Below are 19524 nucleotides of genomic sequence, written 5' to 3' on the forward strand. Positions count from 1 at the left end.
CTAGAACTGAAGAAGAAATTTTTTTCAGAAAATTGGTCCATCGAGTGGATTTGATCCTAAACTACAAATGAGTAAAATTACAACGAATGTAAGAATACTTTGAATGACTCGCATGCATTACCATTCCTTATGATAATGCCATATTTAAATTTACATTTCTTAGTTTTCTACTTCTGTCTGTTTAAATTTGAATTTTAAATAAATAAATAACTATGAAATAAATAAAAATGAGATAATTTCATGCACAGCTACACTCACCTTTGAACAAATATACTTGTGCTTGTTTATGTTATCAACATTTAGTTGAGAGTGTGGTCGTCCGCATAGTTGAATCCATTTTAAACATTTTTCTCGTTGCATTTTCAGCTTCGGAAATGGTATAAATGTCAAATGCTGTCCACTTTTGTACCGTTCATCCGATTTGCATGTCCCCCAAGCACATCGCTTCACCATTGTGCCTATGAATAATGCCTTCTAACAAAGGAAATATTAGCGCTTACTGAACAACTGAACTAAACAATTATCAACATAAAAACACCGCTTGTGGGACAATATGGCGGACGGAAATAAAGCATTATGGGTGTGTGGAAATAGCGCGCTTTGATTGGTTGAAGTCCCAAAGTGATTGACACCTGTGGAAACATGAATAGCCGATAATTCATAAATGAGTGTGCTCTAGTGGAGTCGTTAAATGTCTTTTCTGAAGTAAGCCTACTGTTGTTATTGTGACACATGTTCTCCGTATGTTAGATTTTAGGTCTGAAACTCAACAAATTTTTTTTAATTACTTTAAGGTAACACCACACAACACAAGTGTCATGGCAGCTGATGAACTCATAATGTTGTCTTGTCACAATCGGCTATTCTCGTATGAGGCACTCGTATTGTGTGGCATCGCCCTTAAAAGTGGGAGCAGGTCAACTCTTCCCAAAGCCAAATCGCCCCCTACCAACTCTCCCCAAAACCAACTTGCCCCCTACCAATTCACCCCAATGTTTGGTTAACTTGCCCCACACTGTTTAGTCAACTCATATCATTTCCAGTTTCTTAATTAATATACCAATATTTTAAGCAATAATGTGCATTAAATGTTATTGAATATGCACACCAGTCAGAGTCCAAAAGCCTTGTCTGAATAGGTTTGACAGTTCATTGTAATAGATTATTTATCCGATATGAGGATCTTCCCCAATATAAAACCATTTAATAAGAGGTCTTAATAGCGGAGTTTCACTGTCATATTAATAAATAAAATGACACCAAAGTTGTAGAGGTCCATTTTTAATTTTGTCACAATTATTTACAAACAGGAAAGTTTGGGGCCAGTTGGTAGGGTGTGAGTTGATTTTGAGGCGAGTTGACCAGCATTCTTAAAAGTATTGTCACAAATTATGCGACTTGAAATCTAAACTGAACAGACTGCTATTTCAGCAGGATTCTGGGAAAAAATAATTGTCAAAACTACAACCATTGTCACCAGTTAGACCTTAAAGGGGCGGGATTTAGCTCAGTCCATTGAGGATCAAACCACCTCGGTGGATCCATTCAACTGATTGTGGTTTTTTCTTGTTCCAACCAGTGCAGCACAACTGGTCAAAGGCCGTGGTATGTGTTATCCTGTCTGTGGGAAGGTGCATATAAAAGATCCCTTGCTGCTAATGGAAAAATGTAGCAGATGTCCTCTGATGACTACAAGTCAGAATTACCAAATGTTTGACATCCAATAGCCGATGATTCATTAATCAATGTGCTCCAGTGGTGTCGTTAAACAAAAACAAAACAAAACAAAATTTAGTTAGACCTTAACTAAAAGATTAATCTGAGAGAATTAATTTAAAAAAAAAATTTTGTTTCCTCAGGCTCTGATGGCGTGCAAGCTGTACAAGGCAATGGCACATGAAGCGGATCAAGACGACCTTGAAATAGAGCTGTCTGACGAGTTCAGATCTTACGCCAGGTATCAGATCACAGGGAGACGCTGATACGGGGTTCCTTTAGATAGCAAAAAGATCAAATACAAACTGAGATCTGGGTTTTGTTTTTACAAAATCTGTAAATTCAAAGAATATGATGAAAATTGGGTACCTTGGTCCAGATTCATAAAAACCAGATATGACAATAATTATTTTGTGTTAATATTTCACTCAAATTTGTGTGTCTCTTATGTAACTCTGATGAACTGTTTGAAAATGGCAAATAGTTCTTAACCAATTACTGGATACTTGATGCATGTACATGTGTGTAAGACATCAGTAGTTAAATAGAAAAAAAAAACCTATTATTGAAAAATCAGTTAATTAAACAAATACTGTTACAACTATAAGTGCAAAGCTAAACCATTTTGATACCCCCAAAAAGCCATCTTCCTACAAATGGTTTGGCAATCAGTAAACTGCAGTCGAAAAAAACACCTTGGCGGATTACAGTTTCTCTGGTTAACTTTGTGAAAATGGTCAAGGATTAATTGATTTAGTTTTTTTGGTAACCCACTTTCATCTTTGTCTGTTTTCTTTTGTAGAGATTTCCATGTTTTTGAATGAGACTTACTAAAATTGCTTTAACCCTTTTAGTTTTAATGTTTTCTTTATTACAGAAAGGAGTGGGACTTAGCCCAGTGGTAACGTGTTTGCTTGATGCGCGGTCGGTCTGGGATCGATCCCCGTCGGTTGGCTTATTGGGCTATTTCTTGCTCCAGCCAGTGCATCATGACTGGTATATCAAAGGCCGTGGTATGTGTTATCCTATCTGTGGGATGGTGCATATAAAAGAACCCTTGCTGCTAATCGAAAAGAAGTGGCGACTGTTGGTCTCCTCTCAATATCTGTGTGGTCCTTAACCATATGTCTGATGCCATATAACCGTAAATAAATGTAAATAAGTGTAAATGTAAATAAAATGTAAATTAGTGTGTCGTTAAATAAAACATTTCCTTTGTACATATACAGTATCTGGATCAAAGGGCTCAGAGGTGTCGTGGTTAGGCCATCGGTCTACAGGCTGGTAGGTACTGGGTTCGGATCCCAGTCAAGGCATGGGATTTTTAATCCAGATACCGACTCCAAACCCTGAGTGAGTGCTCCGCAAGGCTCAGTGAGTAGGTGTAAACCACTTGCACCGACCAGTGATCCATAACTGGTTCAACAAAGGCCATGGTTTGTGCTATCCTGCCTGTGGGAAGTGCAAATAAAAGATCCCTTGCTGCCTGTCGTAAAAGAGTAGTCTATGTGGCGACAGCGTTTTTTCTCTCTAAAAAACAGTGTCAGAATGACCATATGTTTGATGTCCAATAGCCGATGATAAGATAATACACCAATGTGCGCTAGTGGTGTCGTTAAATAAAACAAAGTTCACTTTTTCCTTCATTGTAGAGAGTTCCAGGTGTTGGCGCTGGAGCTGCTGGAACACTGCTACAAGATCGACGATGACTACACACAGCAGCTGTTGACGTACGAGCTGAAGAACTTCAGCAAGCAGACGTGTCTCTGTTTGGCCGTGGCGGCCAACCACCGTGAGTTCATCGCACACATCTGCTGCCAGATCCTCCTCAACGACTTGTGGATCGGAGGACTGCGCATGAGGAAAAACACAAGTTTAAAGGTTACAGTAATTGGCTTGTTATAGGTGTTAATGTGGATTGGAGGTTACAGTAGTTTGCTTGTTATAGGTCTCAATGTGGATTGGAGGTTACAGTAATTGGCTTGTTATAGGTCTTAGTGTGGATTGGAGGTTACAGTAATTGGCTTGTTATAGGTCTTAGTGTGGATTGGAGGTTACAGTAATTGGCTTGTTATAGGTCTTAGTGTGGATTGGAGGTTACAGTAATTGGCTTGTTATAGGTCTTAGTGTGGATTGGAGGTTACAGTAATTGGCTTGTTATAGGTCTTAGTGTGGATTGGAGGACTGCACATGAAAACCCCCACCAGTTTAAAGGTTACAGTCATTGGCTTGTTGTAGGTCTTAATTTGGATTGGAGGTTACAGTAATTGGCTTGTTATAGGTCGTAATGCGGATTGGAGGTTACAGTAATTGGCTTGTTATAGGTCTTAATGTGGATTGGAGGTTACAGTAATTGCATGGTTTTTGGTTGTGTTTTTTAAAAAAAAGAGTAAAAAAGCCACAAATATATAGCACAGAGGCAAAGACATCACAAACATAAACATATGATAATGAGATGAATGGTGAAGCCGCAGTATTTCAGTTTTGGTATAGAGCTACTTGACAGGTCCATCCTCCACGCTTGCTGTCACTTGAGCTACCTCAGTATCACTTATGCAAGAGTTGAGGTTAATTACATGGGCATTATTACATGATGACCTAGGCTACAGCAAAATCGACATTGATATCAACTGTTTTAATCATGCACATGGGTGGGAAGGTCAGGTTAAGTATTTATGAAAAGAGAAAGTTGATCACAGCTTATTTCAAAACTTGAAATACCTGTTTAACAGGTTATCATGGGTATTCTGACGCCTCTCTAGATCCTGGCACTTGAGGTCAAAGAGAGTAATGTTGTTGTTTTAATTCACATGGGTGAGAGGTCAGGGGAAGTATTTACAAAAAGAGAAAAATGATTACAGCTTATTTAAAAACACACTCAACATTTATTACATATGTTGCAGGTTATCGTAGGTATATTCTGCTGCCTCAACATCCTGGCAGTTGAGTTCAAGGAGAAATTCTTTATTAGTTTAAACCAAGGACTATTATTTATGTAAAATCTAAATCTACATTAATGTTGGCTTTTTTTAATGCACATGGGTGGGAGGTCGGGTTAAATATTTATCAAAAACGAAAATGATCACATCTTATTTGAAATCCATATGTTACAGGTTATCATGGGTATTCTGCTGCCTCTCTACATCCTGGCATTTGAGGTCAAAGAGTAATGTTGACTACATGTTTTAATGCACATGGGTGTGAGGTCAGGTTAAATATTTATCAAAAACGAAAATGATCACATCTTATTTGAAATCCATATGTTACAGGTTATCATGGGTATTCTGCTGCCTCTCTACATCCTGGCATTTGAGGTCAAAGAGTAATGTTGACTACATATTTTAATGCACATGGGTGTGAGGTCAGGTTAAGTATTTACAAAAAGAGAAAAAATTATTATAGCTTATTTGATAACACACTCAACTTAAAATACATATATTGCAGGTTATTGTGAGTATTCTACCGCCTCTCTACATCCTGGCACTTGAGTTCTGGAGCAAGCATAAGCTCTTTAAACCACTGGCTATTATTTACATTCGTATCAGCTGTTTTAATGCACTCGGGTGGGAGGTCAGGTTAAATATTTATGAAAAAAGAAAATTAGCACATCTTATTTGAAATGTATATATTGCAGGTGATTATGGGTATTCTGCTGCCTCTCTACATCCTGGCACTGGAGTTCAAGAGCAAGGAGGAGCTGCAGCTGATGCCTCAGACAATGGAGGAGCACCTGGAGGAGTTGGAGGACGACGTGAGTGAAGACAATGTCTCACTTGGCGAGTTGAATGAAGACCAGGTGATTGAAGTAGGTCTTGAGTCTCTTTCTCGCCACCCAGTCGATGGCCTCGGTCCTGCTTTTGTCGTCTACCTGCCTGCTGTCATCGCCTGTTGCCAGTCGTGTGTGTGAAGATCTTGTTCACTGTCATTGCCTGTTGCCAATCGTGTGTGTGTGGAGGTCTTGTTCACTGTCATCGCCTGTTACCAGTCTTTTGTGTGTGTGTGTGTGTGTATGTGTGGAGATCTTGTTCGCTGTCATCGCCTGTTTTGTGTGTTTGTGGAGGTCTTGTTCACTGTCGTCACCGTTTCCAATCTTGTGTGTGTGTAGAGGTCTTGTTCACTCCTCGCCTGTTACCAGTCATGTGTGTGTGTATCTGTGTGTGGAGGTCTTGTTCACTGTCACCGGCCTCGGTGGCGTCGTGGCAGGCCATCGGTCTACAGGCTGGTAGGTACTGGGTTCGGATCCCAGTCGAGGCATGGGATTTTTAATCCAGATACCGACTCCAAACCCCGAGTGAGTGCTCCGCAAGGCTCAATGGGTAGGTGTAAACCACTTGCACCGACCAGTGATCCATAACTGGTTCAACAAAGGCCATGGTTTGTGCTATCCTGCCTGTGGGAAGTGCAAATAAAAGATCCCTTGCTGCCTGTTGTAAAAAGAGTAGCCTATGTGGCGACAGCGGGTTTCCTCTAAAAACAGTGTCAGAATGACCATATGTTTGACGTCCAATAGCTGATGATAAGATAAAAAAATCAATGTGCTCTAGTGGCGTCGTTAAATAAAACAAACTTTACTCTTTTTTTTTTTCACTGTCATAGCCTGTTTCCAGTCTTGTATGTGTGGAGATCTTGTTTGCCATCATCACCTGTTTCCAGTCATGTGTCTGTGTGTGTGGAGGTCTTGTTCACTGTCATCACCTGTTTCCAGTCTTGTTGGGTGTGTGTGTGGAGGTCTTGTTCGCTGTCATCGCCTGTTTCCAGTCTTGTGTGTGTGGAGGTCTTGTTCGCTGTCATCGCCTGTTTCCAGTCTTGTGTGTGTGTGTGGAGGTCTTGTTCGCTGTCATCGCCTGTTTCCAGTCTTGTGTGTGTGTGTGTGGAGGTCTTGTTCGCTGTCATCGCCTGTTTCCAGTCTTGTGTGTGTGTGTGGAGGTCTTGTTCACTGTCATCGCCTGTTTCCAGTCTTGTGTGTGTGTGTCTTGTTTACTTTCATCGCCTGGTCTTGTTCGCTGTCATCGCCGGTTTCCAGTCTTGTGTGTGTGGAGGTCTTGTTTACTTTCATCGCCTGTTTCCAGTCTAGTGTGTGTGTGTGTGGAGGTCTTGTTCACTGTCATCGCCTGTTTCCAGTCTTGTGTGTGTGTGTATGTGTGTGTAGAGGTCTTGTTCGCTGTCAACGCCTGTTTCCTGTTTCCAGTCTTGTTGGGTGTGTGTGTGGAGGTCTTGTTCGCTGTCATCACCTGTTTCCAGTCTTGTGTGTGTGGAGGTCTTGTTCGCTGTCATCGCCTGTTTCCAGTCTTGTGTGTGTGTGTGTGGAGGTCTTGTTCACTGTCATCGCCTGTTTCCAGTCTTGTGTGTGTGTGTGTGGAGGTCTTGTTCGTGTCATCGTGGTGTCTTGTGTGTGTGTGTCTTGTGTGTTTCCAGTGTGTGTGTGTGTGGAGGTCTTGTTCGCTGTCATCGCCTGTTTCCAGTCTTGTGTGTGTGTGGAGGTCTTGTTCACTGTCATCGCCTGTTTCCAGTCATGTGTGTGTGTGTGGAGGTCTTGTTCGCTGTCATCGCCTGTTTCCAGTCTTGTGTGTGTGGAGGTCTTGTTTACTTTCATCGCCTGTTTCCAGTCTTGTGTGTGTGTGGAGGTCTTGTTCACTGTCATCACCTGTTTCCAGTCGTGTGTGTGTGTGTGTGGAGGTCTTGTTCACTGTCATCACCTGTTTCCAGTCTTGTGTCTGTGTGTGTGGAGGTCTTGTTCACTGTCATCGCCTGTTTTCAGTCTTGTGTGTGTGTGGAGGTCTTGTTCACTGTCATCGCCTGTTTCCAGTCATGTGTGTGTAGAGGTCTTGTTCGCTGTCAATGCCTGTTTCCAGTCTTGTGTGTATGTGTGTGTGGAGGTCTTGTTCACTGTCATTGCCTGTTTCCAGTCTTGTGTGTGTCTGTGTGTGTGGAGGTCTTGTTCACTCATCGCCTGTTTCCAGTCTTGTGTGTGTGTGGAGGTCTTGTTCACTGTCATTGCCTGTTTCCAGTCTTGTGTGTGTATGTGTGTGTGGAGGTCTTGTTCGCTGTCATCGCCTGTTTCCAGTCTTGTGTATGTGTGTGTGGAGGTCTTGTTCGCTGCCATCACGTTTCCAGTCTTGTGTGTGTGTGTGTGTGTGGAGGTCTTGTTCACTGTCATCGCCTGTTTCCAGTCATGTGTGTGTGTGGAGGTCTTGTTCGCTGTCATCGCCTGTTTCCAGTCTTGTGTGTGTGGAGGTCTTGTTTACTTTCATCGCCTGTTTCCAGTCGTGTGTGTGTGTGTGTGTGTGTGGAGGTCTTGTTCACTGTCATCACCTGTTTCCAGTCATGTGTGTGTAGAGGTCTTGTTCGCTGTCAATGCCTGTTTCCAGTCTTGTGTGTATGTGTGTGTGGAGGTCTTGTTCACTGTCATCACCTGTTTCCAGTCTTTTGTGTGTGTGTGGAGGTCTTGTTCACTGTCAACGCCTGTTTCCAGTCTTGTGTGTGTGTGGAGGTCTTGTTCACTGTCATCGCCTGTTTCCAGTCTTGTGTATGTGTTTGTGGAGGTCTTGTTCACTGTCATTGCCTGTTTCCAGTCTTGTGTGTGTGTGTGTCTGTGTGTGTGGAGGTCTTGTTCACTGTCATCGCCTGTTTCCAGTCTTGTGTGTGTGTGGAGGTCTTGTTCACTGTCATTGCCTGTTTCCAGTCTTGTGTGTGTATGTGTGTGTGGAGGTCTTGTTCACTGTCATCGCCTGTTTCCAGTCTTGTGTGTGTGGAGGTCTTGTTCGCTGTCATCGCCTGTTTCCAGTCGTGTGTATGTGTGTGTGGAGGTCTTGTTCGCTGCCATCAAGTTTCCAGTCTTGTGTGTGTGTGTGTGGAGGTCTTGTTCGTTGTCAACGCCTGTTTCCAGTCTTGTGTATGTGTATGTGGAGGTCTTGTTCGCTGTCATTGCCTGTTTCCAGTCTTGTGTGTGTGTGTGTGGAGGTCTTGTTCGCTGTCAACGCCTGTTTCCAGTCTTGTGTATGTGTATGTGGAGGTCTTGTTCACTGTCAACGCCTGTTTCCAGTCTTGTGTGTGTGTGTGTGTGGAGGTCTTGTTCACTGTCATCACCTGTTTCCAGTCTTGTGTGTGTGTGTGTGTGTGTGGAGGTCTTGTTCACTGTCAACGCCTGTTCCAGTCTTGTGTGTGTGGAGGTCTTGTTCGCTGTCATCACCTGTTTCCAGTCTTGTGTGTGTATGTGTGTGTGTGGAGGTCTTGTTCACTGTCAACGCCTGTTCCAGTCTTGTGTGTGTGTGTGTGTGGAGGTCTTGTTCACTGTCATCACCTGTTTCCAGTCTTGTGTGTGTGTGAGGTCTTGTTCGCTGTCATTGCCTGTTCCAGTCTTGTGTGTGTGTGTGTGTGGAGGTTCTTGCCTGCTGCTTGATGGTGCTTCACAGGTTTTACTCAAGTCCAGAAATTTTTCTGTTGTTTTTTTCATTGGCTCTACTGTCTGTTCAATGTTTGTCAGTTGTAACAGGTTTGCCTAAGGCTGGCGTTAAAGTTAAATATTGTGTAACAGACTTTGACATGGAAAAAATTTGAGGGGTTGGGTGTGGGCAGGATATTTATATTTACAAAATAGACGTAACTGCAACATTTGACCACAAATATTCACTAGCTGCCGGGCATGGCAATAGTAGTTATTTACTAGCCCAACATTGAATATCACTAGCCATGGGAGTGGGGCTACCATAATCTAGAAGCCCTGCGTTAAACAATTTTTTTATATATTTTTTTACTTTTAAATATATGAAGAACAACAAAGTACTTTCCACACAACCACTTTTGCTTTTATTATTAAAAATGTTCTTTATGCTACCCCAGTCATCGGCTTTACACTGACGGACCAATAACTTGTGTCACATTGTATTATGTTAACATTTTAACATTTTATTTCTTTTATGCTACTTTTTGTTTTAACCCAAGATTTTTAATTGCTCATTTTTCATTTTGTTGTTGTTTTTTTGTTTTTTGTTTTTGTTTTTGTTTTCTTTATTAAAAATACTAATTTACTACATTTCAATTATTGTTACTATTTCATGTTTCATGATTTTATTAACTTCTAATTCTTTCTATGTGAATAGTATATCCTATTTCTTTATATGTTTTGTGTTGTGTTTATTTTGTTTTAATTTACCTTGATACATACTTCTAATTATTTGCATTTGAATAGTATTTCCTATTTCTTTATATCTGTTTTGTGTTGTGTTTTTTTTTTTTTAATTTACATACTTCTTTCGAGATTATTTTCCTTTCCTTGGTTGTGACTATTTTACTTAATTTTTTTTTTTTTTTTTTTTTCTCGTGACTGTTAATTCTGTGGGTTTTTTAACTCTGGTTTTCCTCATTCCGCCTTCAACTTGAACTTCATTACAAATCTTCATTTTTTTTTTTTGCTCCTTACTTTAACATTCTGACTACTCGATTAATTTTTGACAAAAACCTGGTTGAGGGAGTACAAATGTACAACTTTTACTCGCATATTTTCACTTAAAATGTTTATAAATACATAAAATAAAGTTTATATTTGAATCGGTAAGGATTATTTTTCATATTTTTATGATATTTTAGACCAGTTAATGTTGATTAAAATTATGCAAATGAATTTTTTGTTCAAATTATTTTGGAAACTGTCGGTAATGTCTTAGCCCAATTAATTACCATATTTTCAGTTCAGAGTGATTTTAATGATGGCTTGAAACCAAGATTCAGTGACTACATTGTAATTAGTGTAATTAATTTCCCTTTCCCTTGTTTTAGAATGATTTTGGTGACGACCTTGAGACGAGTTTCAACTCCACTATGCAAACAGCAACGAAGGAGAACGGCACATTACCTGTCGATGTGAGCATCCACTCGAACCTCCCGTTCAAGAAGAAGAAGAGTCCTCTCAGGCTTGGCAAGAAGGTGTACGAATTCTACAATGCACCCATCACCAAATTCTGGGCCCACACGGTATGTGTAGAAACTGGTTAATATTCTACAATGCACCCATCACCAAATTCTGGGCCCACACGGTATGTGTAGAAACTGGTTAATATTCTACAATGCACCCATCACCAAATTCTGGGCCCACACGGTATGTGTAGAAACTGGTTAATATTCTACAATGCACCCATCACCAAATTCTGGGCCCACACGGTATGTGTACAAATTGGTTAATATTCTACAATGCACCCATCACCAAATTATGGGCCCACACGGTATGTGTACAAACTGGTTAATATTCTACAACGCACCCATCACCAAATTCTGAGCCCACACATAATGTGTACAATCTGGTTAATATTCTATAAGGGTGTATACTACCAAATCAAATCCCAAAGAAGACAGTAGTAACATATATGGCTAAAACTGCTCATTTCTGAGATAACGGGTAGCGTCTATGACTACTCTAGTTTCGCAACAAATTCGAGTACTTTTTTTTTACAGGTACCCCATTCATGTTTCAAGCACACGGCTACTTGACACAGTGATACTAGATGACATAAAATTGCATTTTTTTTTTACTCAGATGAAACTATTTTTTGGTACAACCAACACACTCACATTTATCACCAATCACAGGACTTGTGGTGTTCACTTCTCTATCAAAAGCACCTTGAACTTTGACCCAGCCGGAAGTTATTTGGTTTAGTACTACCATCACACACCCATCACCAAATTCTGAGCCCACACGGTATGTGTTCAGTCTGGGTAATATTCTACAACGCACCCTTCACCAAATTCTGGGCTCACACAGTATGTGTACAAACTGGTTAATAACTCAAACAGTAGGCAGATCTGCTAACTCAGGTTTGGCAAGAAGGTGTATGAATTCTACAACGCACCTATCACTATTAAAGTGGTTTTTGATAATTTAAATTAGACATTCCTTGCATTTTATTGCTTAGATCATCCATTTCTGAACATCCAAAGTGTTTCTGGCCTGGTGCTTATAAAACTTTTTGAGTCTAGACTCGAGACTAATAGAGTCTGAGACGTGAACGTTATGGCAACGCCATACAAATTGTTTACGTGTGACATCAGTAGAGATTGAGTCTGGACTCTAAAAATGTTTTATAAACACTGACCCCGGTCATCCTGATGTTTGTAATAACATGAAATACATTTTTTATATTCTAAAAATACACATACCTCAAGAAGCCCTAGTCTATTTTTGGATGCTATTTCCTCTTGACAACATCATGGACTCTCGTTTCACTATATTGATAACCAAAGCTGCAGTAGGGCATTTTCACAGTGCATTTACAGCCAGGTTTATTATTTTCAAATACAGCCATTTTCATTCTTGAAATCCTCGATATCAGCCTTCGGAATCATGCAATTAGAAGCCCTATTTTACATGTAAAAATAGGATTTGGTTTTGTCTTTCAGTAAACAGTTCAGTTAGCCATGATATTCAACATGCAATTATGTGGAACCCACTGTAATCATTTGTATGTAAACTTTGTCTTTTTCAGATGGCTTACTTATCCTTCCTTATGTTCTTTGCGTACTGCCTCCTGGCAGAGTTCAAAACTAAACCTCACTGGCAGGAGTACTACGTTATTGTTTACATTTTCACTCTAGCTACGGAAAAGATTCGACAGGTAAAATATATGTTTTTACTGTCAATTTTAGTTGGTATTATCGACACTGTCCATGTATAGGTTATTTTAGCAAGTGCAAATTTGGTAAATTTAATGTATATCTGCACGATTTAAGAAGAAGTTTGTTTTGTTTAACGACACCACTAGAGCACATTGATTTATTAATCATTGGTTATTGGATGTCAAACATATGGTCATTTCAACACAGTCATAGCACAATTTAAGAGTATGTAGCATTGTTTCTAGTACAATAAGAATTTATTCTAGGCACTTTTGTGTTGTAATGGTTTTTGTCTTGCCGTGTCTAAGTCAAAAGCCGCGATACAGGTACATGTATTACTATTCAAACATTTCTTAGTTAAAAACAAAAAATCAGTATAAAATTAATAAAAACATTTTTACATATAGGTATTATTTTCCGGTGAGAGTGTCAACTTTTACATTAAAGTTTCGTATTTAGATTCATTTCTCACAAACTATTCAGTTAATTTCAACTTATTTCAGTTCTTACCCGGTATATCAAATTAAGGTTCAAGCACACTTTCCTGGGCACACACCTAAGCTATTTGGGCTATCTGTCCAGGACAGTGGGTTAGTTGTTAGTGGTTAGTGAGAGAGACGAGGGTGTGATGGTGTTACACCTACCCATTGAGTCATTAAAACTCGCTCTGGGTAGGAGCCTGTACCGGGCTGCAAACTGTACCTACCAGCCGCATGTCCAATGGCTTAACCACGACACCACCGAGGCTGGTTCACAAACTATAAGTCCTAGCGTAGTGAAACTTGGATGTACATCACATTGTACTGAAAAATGTTTAGGGTAGGCAAGACATTTAATTTTATGGAATTCTTGTTTTATTCATTTAAATTTTAAAAATTAATTTAGAAAATATCTTGTATCTTGATGTTTCTTTAAACTGCAGAGTATATAATAGGTAACTTTAGTTATTAAAATGTTCTATCAGTGGAAAACATGTTACAATGGTTGCAAACTCCCTTTAAGCATTGTAAATATATGTAAATATATGTAAATATATGCATGTAAAACTAAAATCAACTTTGTAAATTCCATCCTAATGTTTTTTCCTTTGTGTACATGTAAATGTAGTATTTTAATATTTAAAATTTATGCCAAGTTTTAAATAATGTCTTTTAGATTCTTGCTGGGATCGATTCCCGTTGGTGGCCCCATTGGGCTATTTCACATTCCAGCCAGTGCACCACGACTGGTACATCAAAGGCTGTGTTATGTGCTATCCTGTCTATAGGATGGTGCATATAAAAGATCCCTTGCTGCTAATTGAAAAGAGTAGTCTATGAAGTGGCGACAGCAGGTTTCCTCCCTCAATATCTGTGTGGTCCTTAACCATATGTCCGACATCATATAACGGTACCGGGTAAATAAAATGTGTTGAGTGCGTCATTAAATAAAACATTTCCTTCATTTCCTTTTTAGATTCTTGCCTCGGAGCCGGACAAGATCTCTCTGAAGCTGCAGGTGTTTATTGGAGAACTGTGGAACATCTGGGACACGCTGGCCATCTCTCTGTTTGCCATCGGTGTTGGACTGAGGCTCCACCTGACGACCGTTGAGGCCGGACGTATTGTGTACACCGTCGACATCGTCTTTTGGTTCATACGCATCCTCGAAATACTCAGCGTCAACAAGTATTTAGGGCCTTACGTAAAGATTATTGGAAAACTGGTAAGAATTTCTTTATTTTGTGTCCAATGTGTTAAGTCCATCATTAAATAAAACATTTCCTTCCTTCCTTCCTTCCTTCCTTCCTTCCTTATTTTGTGGCCTTTGTAACTGTAGTCTTTCAAGTGGTTTGATAAGTGCCAGATTAGGTAGCTACAAGGCCCGAAAGCAAAACTGTAGCATATTATACATGCACCACCCCCACAAGACCCCACCCCCCACCCTCACCCTCACCCCCACCCCACCTTCCACTACCATAAGCTTGCTTGATTGTAACATATTTTATTGGTTTTTAAAGAACAAATGGATTAAACATAAGTTATACAACTTACAAGGCCTTCTCCATAAGCTTGCGTAGTGATAAAAGTAAAAATAGCCTCGAATTGCAGTCAGAAGGCCTAATAAACTAATAGGTCAGTTGTAAGGCCCATAGTATTTGTTACATTCATTAATTAACAGAGTTAATCTGACACTGGATAGGACATGTACGTAGCTCACCAGTGATGGGTTTCACAGTTAGTCTGACACTTCATGGAAGGGTCATAGGATCAAACTCCCTTGTCGACCCATTCTCAACACTGGTATATCAGTGGTAAAGTGCTTGCTTGATGTGTGGTCGGTTTGGGATCAATCCCCGTCACTGGCTCCATTGGGCCATTTCTCGTTCCAGCCAGTGCACCATGTCTGATATATTAAAGACCGTGGTATGTGCTGTCCTGTCTGTGGGATGGTACATATAAAAGATCTCTTGCTACAAATGAAAAAATGTAGCCGGTTTACAATAGACAATGATTATTAAATCAATGTGCTCTAGTGGTGTCATTAAACAAAATAAAGTTCTTCTTTTTTCTTACTACTAATGGAATAATGAAGCAGATTTCTTATAATGACTACAAGTCAGAATTACCAAATGTTTGACATCCACTAGCTGATAATTACTTTATCAATGTGCTCTAGTGGTGTCCTTGAACAAAAAAAACTTTTACTCTGCAGAGTAATTCCCACCCCCCTATCCCAACCAGTGCACACCAACTGGTACATCAACAACTATGGTATGTACTGTCCTGTTTATGGGGGAAGTGCATAAAATAATGGCTGCTGATTAGACAATATACTGGGGTGTTGTTAAACGAACATTCATTTCCTTTTTTATAATTATTATATTAAATAAATATTTATTTCCCTTAACTACTACTTCCTTCATTTCCTTTTCTCCTATTTTCCTTTCTTTTCTTTCTCTTCAAAACTGTGAACATAATACATCATTTCTTCTGTATTTTCCAGATAGTTGACATGGCGTATTTTATTATAATACTGTTTATTGTGGTGACAAGTTTCGGCATTGTGCGGCAGTCTATCATCAACAACGGGAAGCAGCTGAAGTGGGCGCTCGTCCTCCGAAATGTCTGGTTCTACCCCTACTGGATGATTTACGGTGAACTGTTTGCTGAAGAAATTGATCGTAAGTTATCTAGATTTAAAAAAAGACCTAACTAACTAACTTGCTTGTTGACCTAATAAATGATGTAGTGTATTTAAAAAAAAATATATATAAGCAATTTAAGATGATATATAAGCAGGTATTTTGTCTATGAATATTATGTTTCTGAAAAGAAAGGGGAGAAAATTAGAACTCTTTGTTTTTGGTGAAATCCTACAAGAATCCATTTGGGTTCCTACATGTCTTCGTAATGGAAAGAAACATGAAGTTGGACCATCCCTTAATTGGAATGGTGATACGAAAGTGTGTCTTTTTATCCATTGCCAATAAAGATATTATATTTTGTTGGGTGCCCAGCCATGTTGGTATCAGTGGCAGTGAAAAGGCAGATTCTGCTGCCAAGTCTGCTTTTGATTTACCTCATGCCAGGGTTGGTGTACCGTATACCGATTTTAAACATAGTATCAATCAATTTATCTTTTATGATTGGGACGATGCGGTTGCGAACAAGTTTCATGCTATCAAGCCAGTCTTGGGAGAGTGGCAGTTCTCCTATAGACAGTGCAGGAAGGATGAAATAGTCTTGTGTCCTGCCTGCATCGATCATACATACTTGACCCATTCATTTATCTTGAAGAAAGATCTTCCACTGCAGTGTGTCCACTGTCAGTGTACTCTGATGGTACGCCATATTTTGGTGGAGTGTGCTCATCTTACAGACACTAGAAAAGATATTTGTGATGTCTTTTATTCTAACTTTTAATTTTATATATCTGTGATATTTGTATTTTTGCACAGTTCTTTACACTGTGTTTTAATTTAATTGTTGAATTTTTATCTTGATTTGGTTCATCATATTATTTTTGCATTTACCATAGTTTGACACCCATTAGCCAATGTATTTTTTGTGCTGGGGTGTCGTTAAACAATCATTCATTTATTTGTAATGGAAAGGGGCAGGACGTATCCCAGTGATAAAGCCCTCGCCTGATGCACGGTCGGTCTAGGATCAAGCTCGTTCCAGCCAGTGCACCACGACTGGTATGTGGTGTGAGATGATGCATATAAAAGATTCCTTGCTACTAATGTAAAAATGTAGAGGGTTTCCTCGCTAAGACTATGTGTCAAAATTACGTAATGTTTGACATTCAATAGCCGATGATTAATAACTCAATGTGCTCTAGTGGTTAAACAAAACAAACTTTTTTTGGTAATAGAAATCCATAGACTTGCCAAGTCAGTAACTAATTCAGAATTTGATTCTACTAGTTAATATATTTACTATCTGACATGTAAAATATATGTTCTAGTACATGTACGTGCAGACTTTGCCTCAACATTTAATTGTAGAGGTATAATGCTATGGGTTGGTCCTGATACGATACTAATGGACTGGAGTGTGTGTATGGTTTCTGGATCGCGCCTGCCCTCATGTGTTTGTTTGTTTCTCTGTTACAGCGTGTGAGAATACTAACAGACTGGAGTGTGTGTACAGTTCCTGGATCGCGCCCACCCTCATGTAACAGACTGGAGTGTGTGTACAGTTCCTGGATCGCGCCCGCCCTCATGTGTTTGTTTCTCTGTTACAGTGTGTGAGAATACTAACAGACTGGAGTGTGTGTACGGTTCCTGGATCGCGCCCGCCCTCATGTGTTTGTTTCTCTGTTACAGCGTGTGAGAATACTAACAGACTGGAGTGTGTGTACGGTTCCTGGATCGTGCCCGTCCTCATGTGTTGGTTTCTTTCTGTTACAGCGTGTGAGAATACTAACAGACTGGAGTGTGTGTACGGTTCCTGGATCGTGCCCGTCCTCATGTGTCGGTTTCTTTCTGTTACAGCGTGTGAGAATACTAATGGACTGGAGTGTGTGTACGGTTCCTGGATCGCGCCCGCCCTCATGTGTTTCTTTCTGTTACAGCGTGTGAGAAAACTAATGGACTGGAGTGTGTGTATGGTTCCTGGATCGCGCCCGCCCTCATGTGTTTCTTTCTGTTACAGCGTGTGAGAATACTAACAGACTGGAGTGTTTGTACGGTTCCTGGATCGCGCCCGCCCTCATGTGTTTGTTTCTCTGTTACAGCGTGTGAGAATACTAACAGACTGGAGTGTGTGTACGGTTCCTGGATCGCGCCCGCCCTCATGTGTTTGTTTCTCTGTTACAGTGTGTGAGAATACTAACAGACTGGAGTGTGTGTACGGTTCCTGGATCGCGCCCGCCCTCATGTGTTTGTTTCTCTGTTACAGCGTGTGAGAATACTAACAGACTGGAGTGTGTGTACGGTTCCTGGATCGTGCCCGTCCTCATGTGTTGGTTTCTTTCTGTTACAGCGTGTGAGAATACTAATGGACTGGAGTGTGTGTACGGTTCCTGGATCGCGCCCACCCTCATGTGTTTCTTTCTGTTACAGCGTGTGAGAAAACTAATGGACTGGAGTGTGTGTATGGTTCCTGGATTGCGCCCGCCCTCATGTGTTTCTCTGTTACAGCGTGTGAGAATACTAATGGACTGGAGTGTGTGTATGGTTCCTGGATCGTGCCCATCCTCATGTGTTTGTTTCTCTGTTACAGCGTGTGAGAATACTAACAGACTGGAGTGTGTGTATGGTTCCTGGATCGCGCCCGCCCTCATGTGTTTCTTTCTGTTACAGCGTGTGAGAATACTAACAGACTGGAGTGTGTGTACGGTTCCTGGATCGCGCCCGCCCTCATGTGTTTCTTTCTGTTACAGCGTGTGAGAATACTAATGGACTGGAGTGTGTGTATGGTTCCTGGATCGTGCCCATCCTCATGTGTTGGTTTCTTTCTGTTACAGCGTGTGAGAATACTAACAGACTGGAGTGTGTGTACGGTTCCTGGATCGCGCCCGCCCTCATGTGTTTCTTTCTGTTACAGCGTGTGAGAATACTAATGGACTGGAGTGTGTGTATGGTTCCTGGATCGTGCCCATCCTCATGTGTTGGTTTCTTTCTGTTACAGCGTGTGAGAATACTAATGGACTGGAGTGTGTGTATGGTTCCTGGATCGTGCCCATCCTCATGTGTTGGTTTCTTTCTGTTACAGCGTGTGAGAATAATAACAGACTGGAGTGTGTGTACGGTTCCTGGATCGTGCCCGTCCTCATGTGTTGGTTTCTTTCTGTTACAGCGTGTGAGAATACTAACAGACTGGAGTGTGTGTACGGTTCCTGGATCGTGCCCATCCTCATGTGTTGGTTTCTTTCTGTTACAGCGTGTGAGAATACTAACAGACTGGAGTGTGTGTACGGTTCCTGGGTCGCGCCTGCCCTCATGTGTTTCTTTCTGTTACAGCGTGTGAGAATACTAATGGACTGGAGTGTGTGTACGGTTCCTGGATCGCGCCCGCCCTCATGTGTTGTTATCTGTTGGTGGCCAACATCCTCATGGTGAATTTACTTATCGCCAGATTCAAGTGAGTTGCCTGTGTCAACTGATGTTTCAACTTCGGTGATGGTAGTGTAGGACAGATGGCACAGAGAACGGTCTTGTCTGTTTAGAAATATTAAAGGTCAAATTTATAGTAAAGTTGAAACTAGACAAAAATTGTTTTGCCAAATCATAGTCAGGTGTCAGGAGATGATGACATTACAGATGTTTTCCATTTTCAATAAAAGCTATCACGTTTATTTTTTAAAATATTTGAAATTGTTTTTTGACTAAAAACTAAATTACCAAGAGTTAACTCCCTTGAAAAGTGACATAATATGTGCGATTGTCCCTGACTGTGGATATGTAAAGTGCTCTAGAATGACGTGTATGAATAACAATGTCATTCTTGTTTTCAAATAGTGTTTGGAACATTTAGCATACAGGTAGGTATTTTGTAAGACATTTTGTGGCATTTACCTGCAAACAAAAGTATGATTTACACTTTTTACTCATAAATGGGAAGACAAAGTATACAGTAAAATAGATTTAAACCATATAATACATACTTATCATAATTTCTTCTTCTTCTATTTTTTCTACTTGCAGTGCAACAATTATCCGAAACAATGCCAACTCCATGAAAATTTTGAAATTTTAAAATGAATATACAT

The 19524-nt window shown here is 40.3% G+C and overlaps 1 protein-coding gene across 3 annotated transcripts in view; it reads left to right on the forward strand.

Moving 5' to 3' along the window:
* Window positions 1-19524, forward strand: part of LOC121385351 (transient receptor potential cation channel subfamily M member 3-like) — a 164357-nt gene that overhangs the window by 137989 nt on the left and 6844 nt on the right. For 2 of the 3 annotated variants that reach the window (XM_041515996.1, XM_041516014.1), the window contains 8 exons: window positions 1860-1957; window positions 3369-3597; window positions 5351-5521; window positions 10492-10686; window positions 12195-12323; window positions 13780-14028; window positions 15310-15487; window positions 18776-18896. In XM_041515996.1, coding sequence (XP_041371930.1) covers window positions 1860-1957; window positions 3369-3597; window positions 5351-5521; window positions 10492-10686; window positions 12195-12323; window positions 13780-14028; window positions 15310-15487; window positions 18776-18896 — 1370 coding nt within the window. The remainder of the gene's footprint in view (window positions 1-1859; window positions 1958-3368; window positions 3598-5350; window positions 5522-10491; window positions 10687-12194; window positions 12324-13779; window positions 14029-15309; window positions 15488-18775; window positions 18897-19524) is intronic. The other variant, XM_041516005.1, reaches the window with a different exon arrangement.

The sequence above is a fragment of the Gigantopelta aegis genome, chromosome 2 (genome assembly GCF_016097555.1).
Source record: "Gigantopelta aegis isolate Gae_Host chromosome 2, Gae_host_genome, whole genome shotgun sequence".
Taxonomy (NCBI): Eukaryota; Metazoa; Mollusca; class Gastropoda; order Neomphalida; family Peltospiridae; genus Gigantopelta; species Gigantopelta aegis.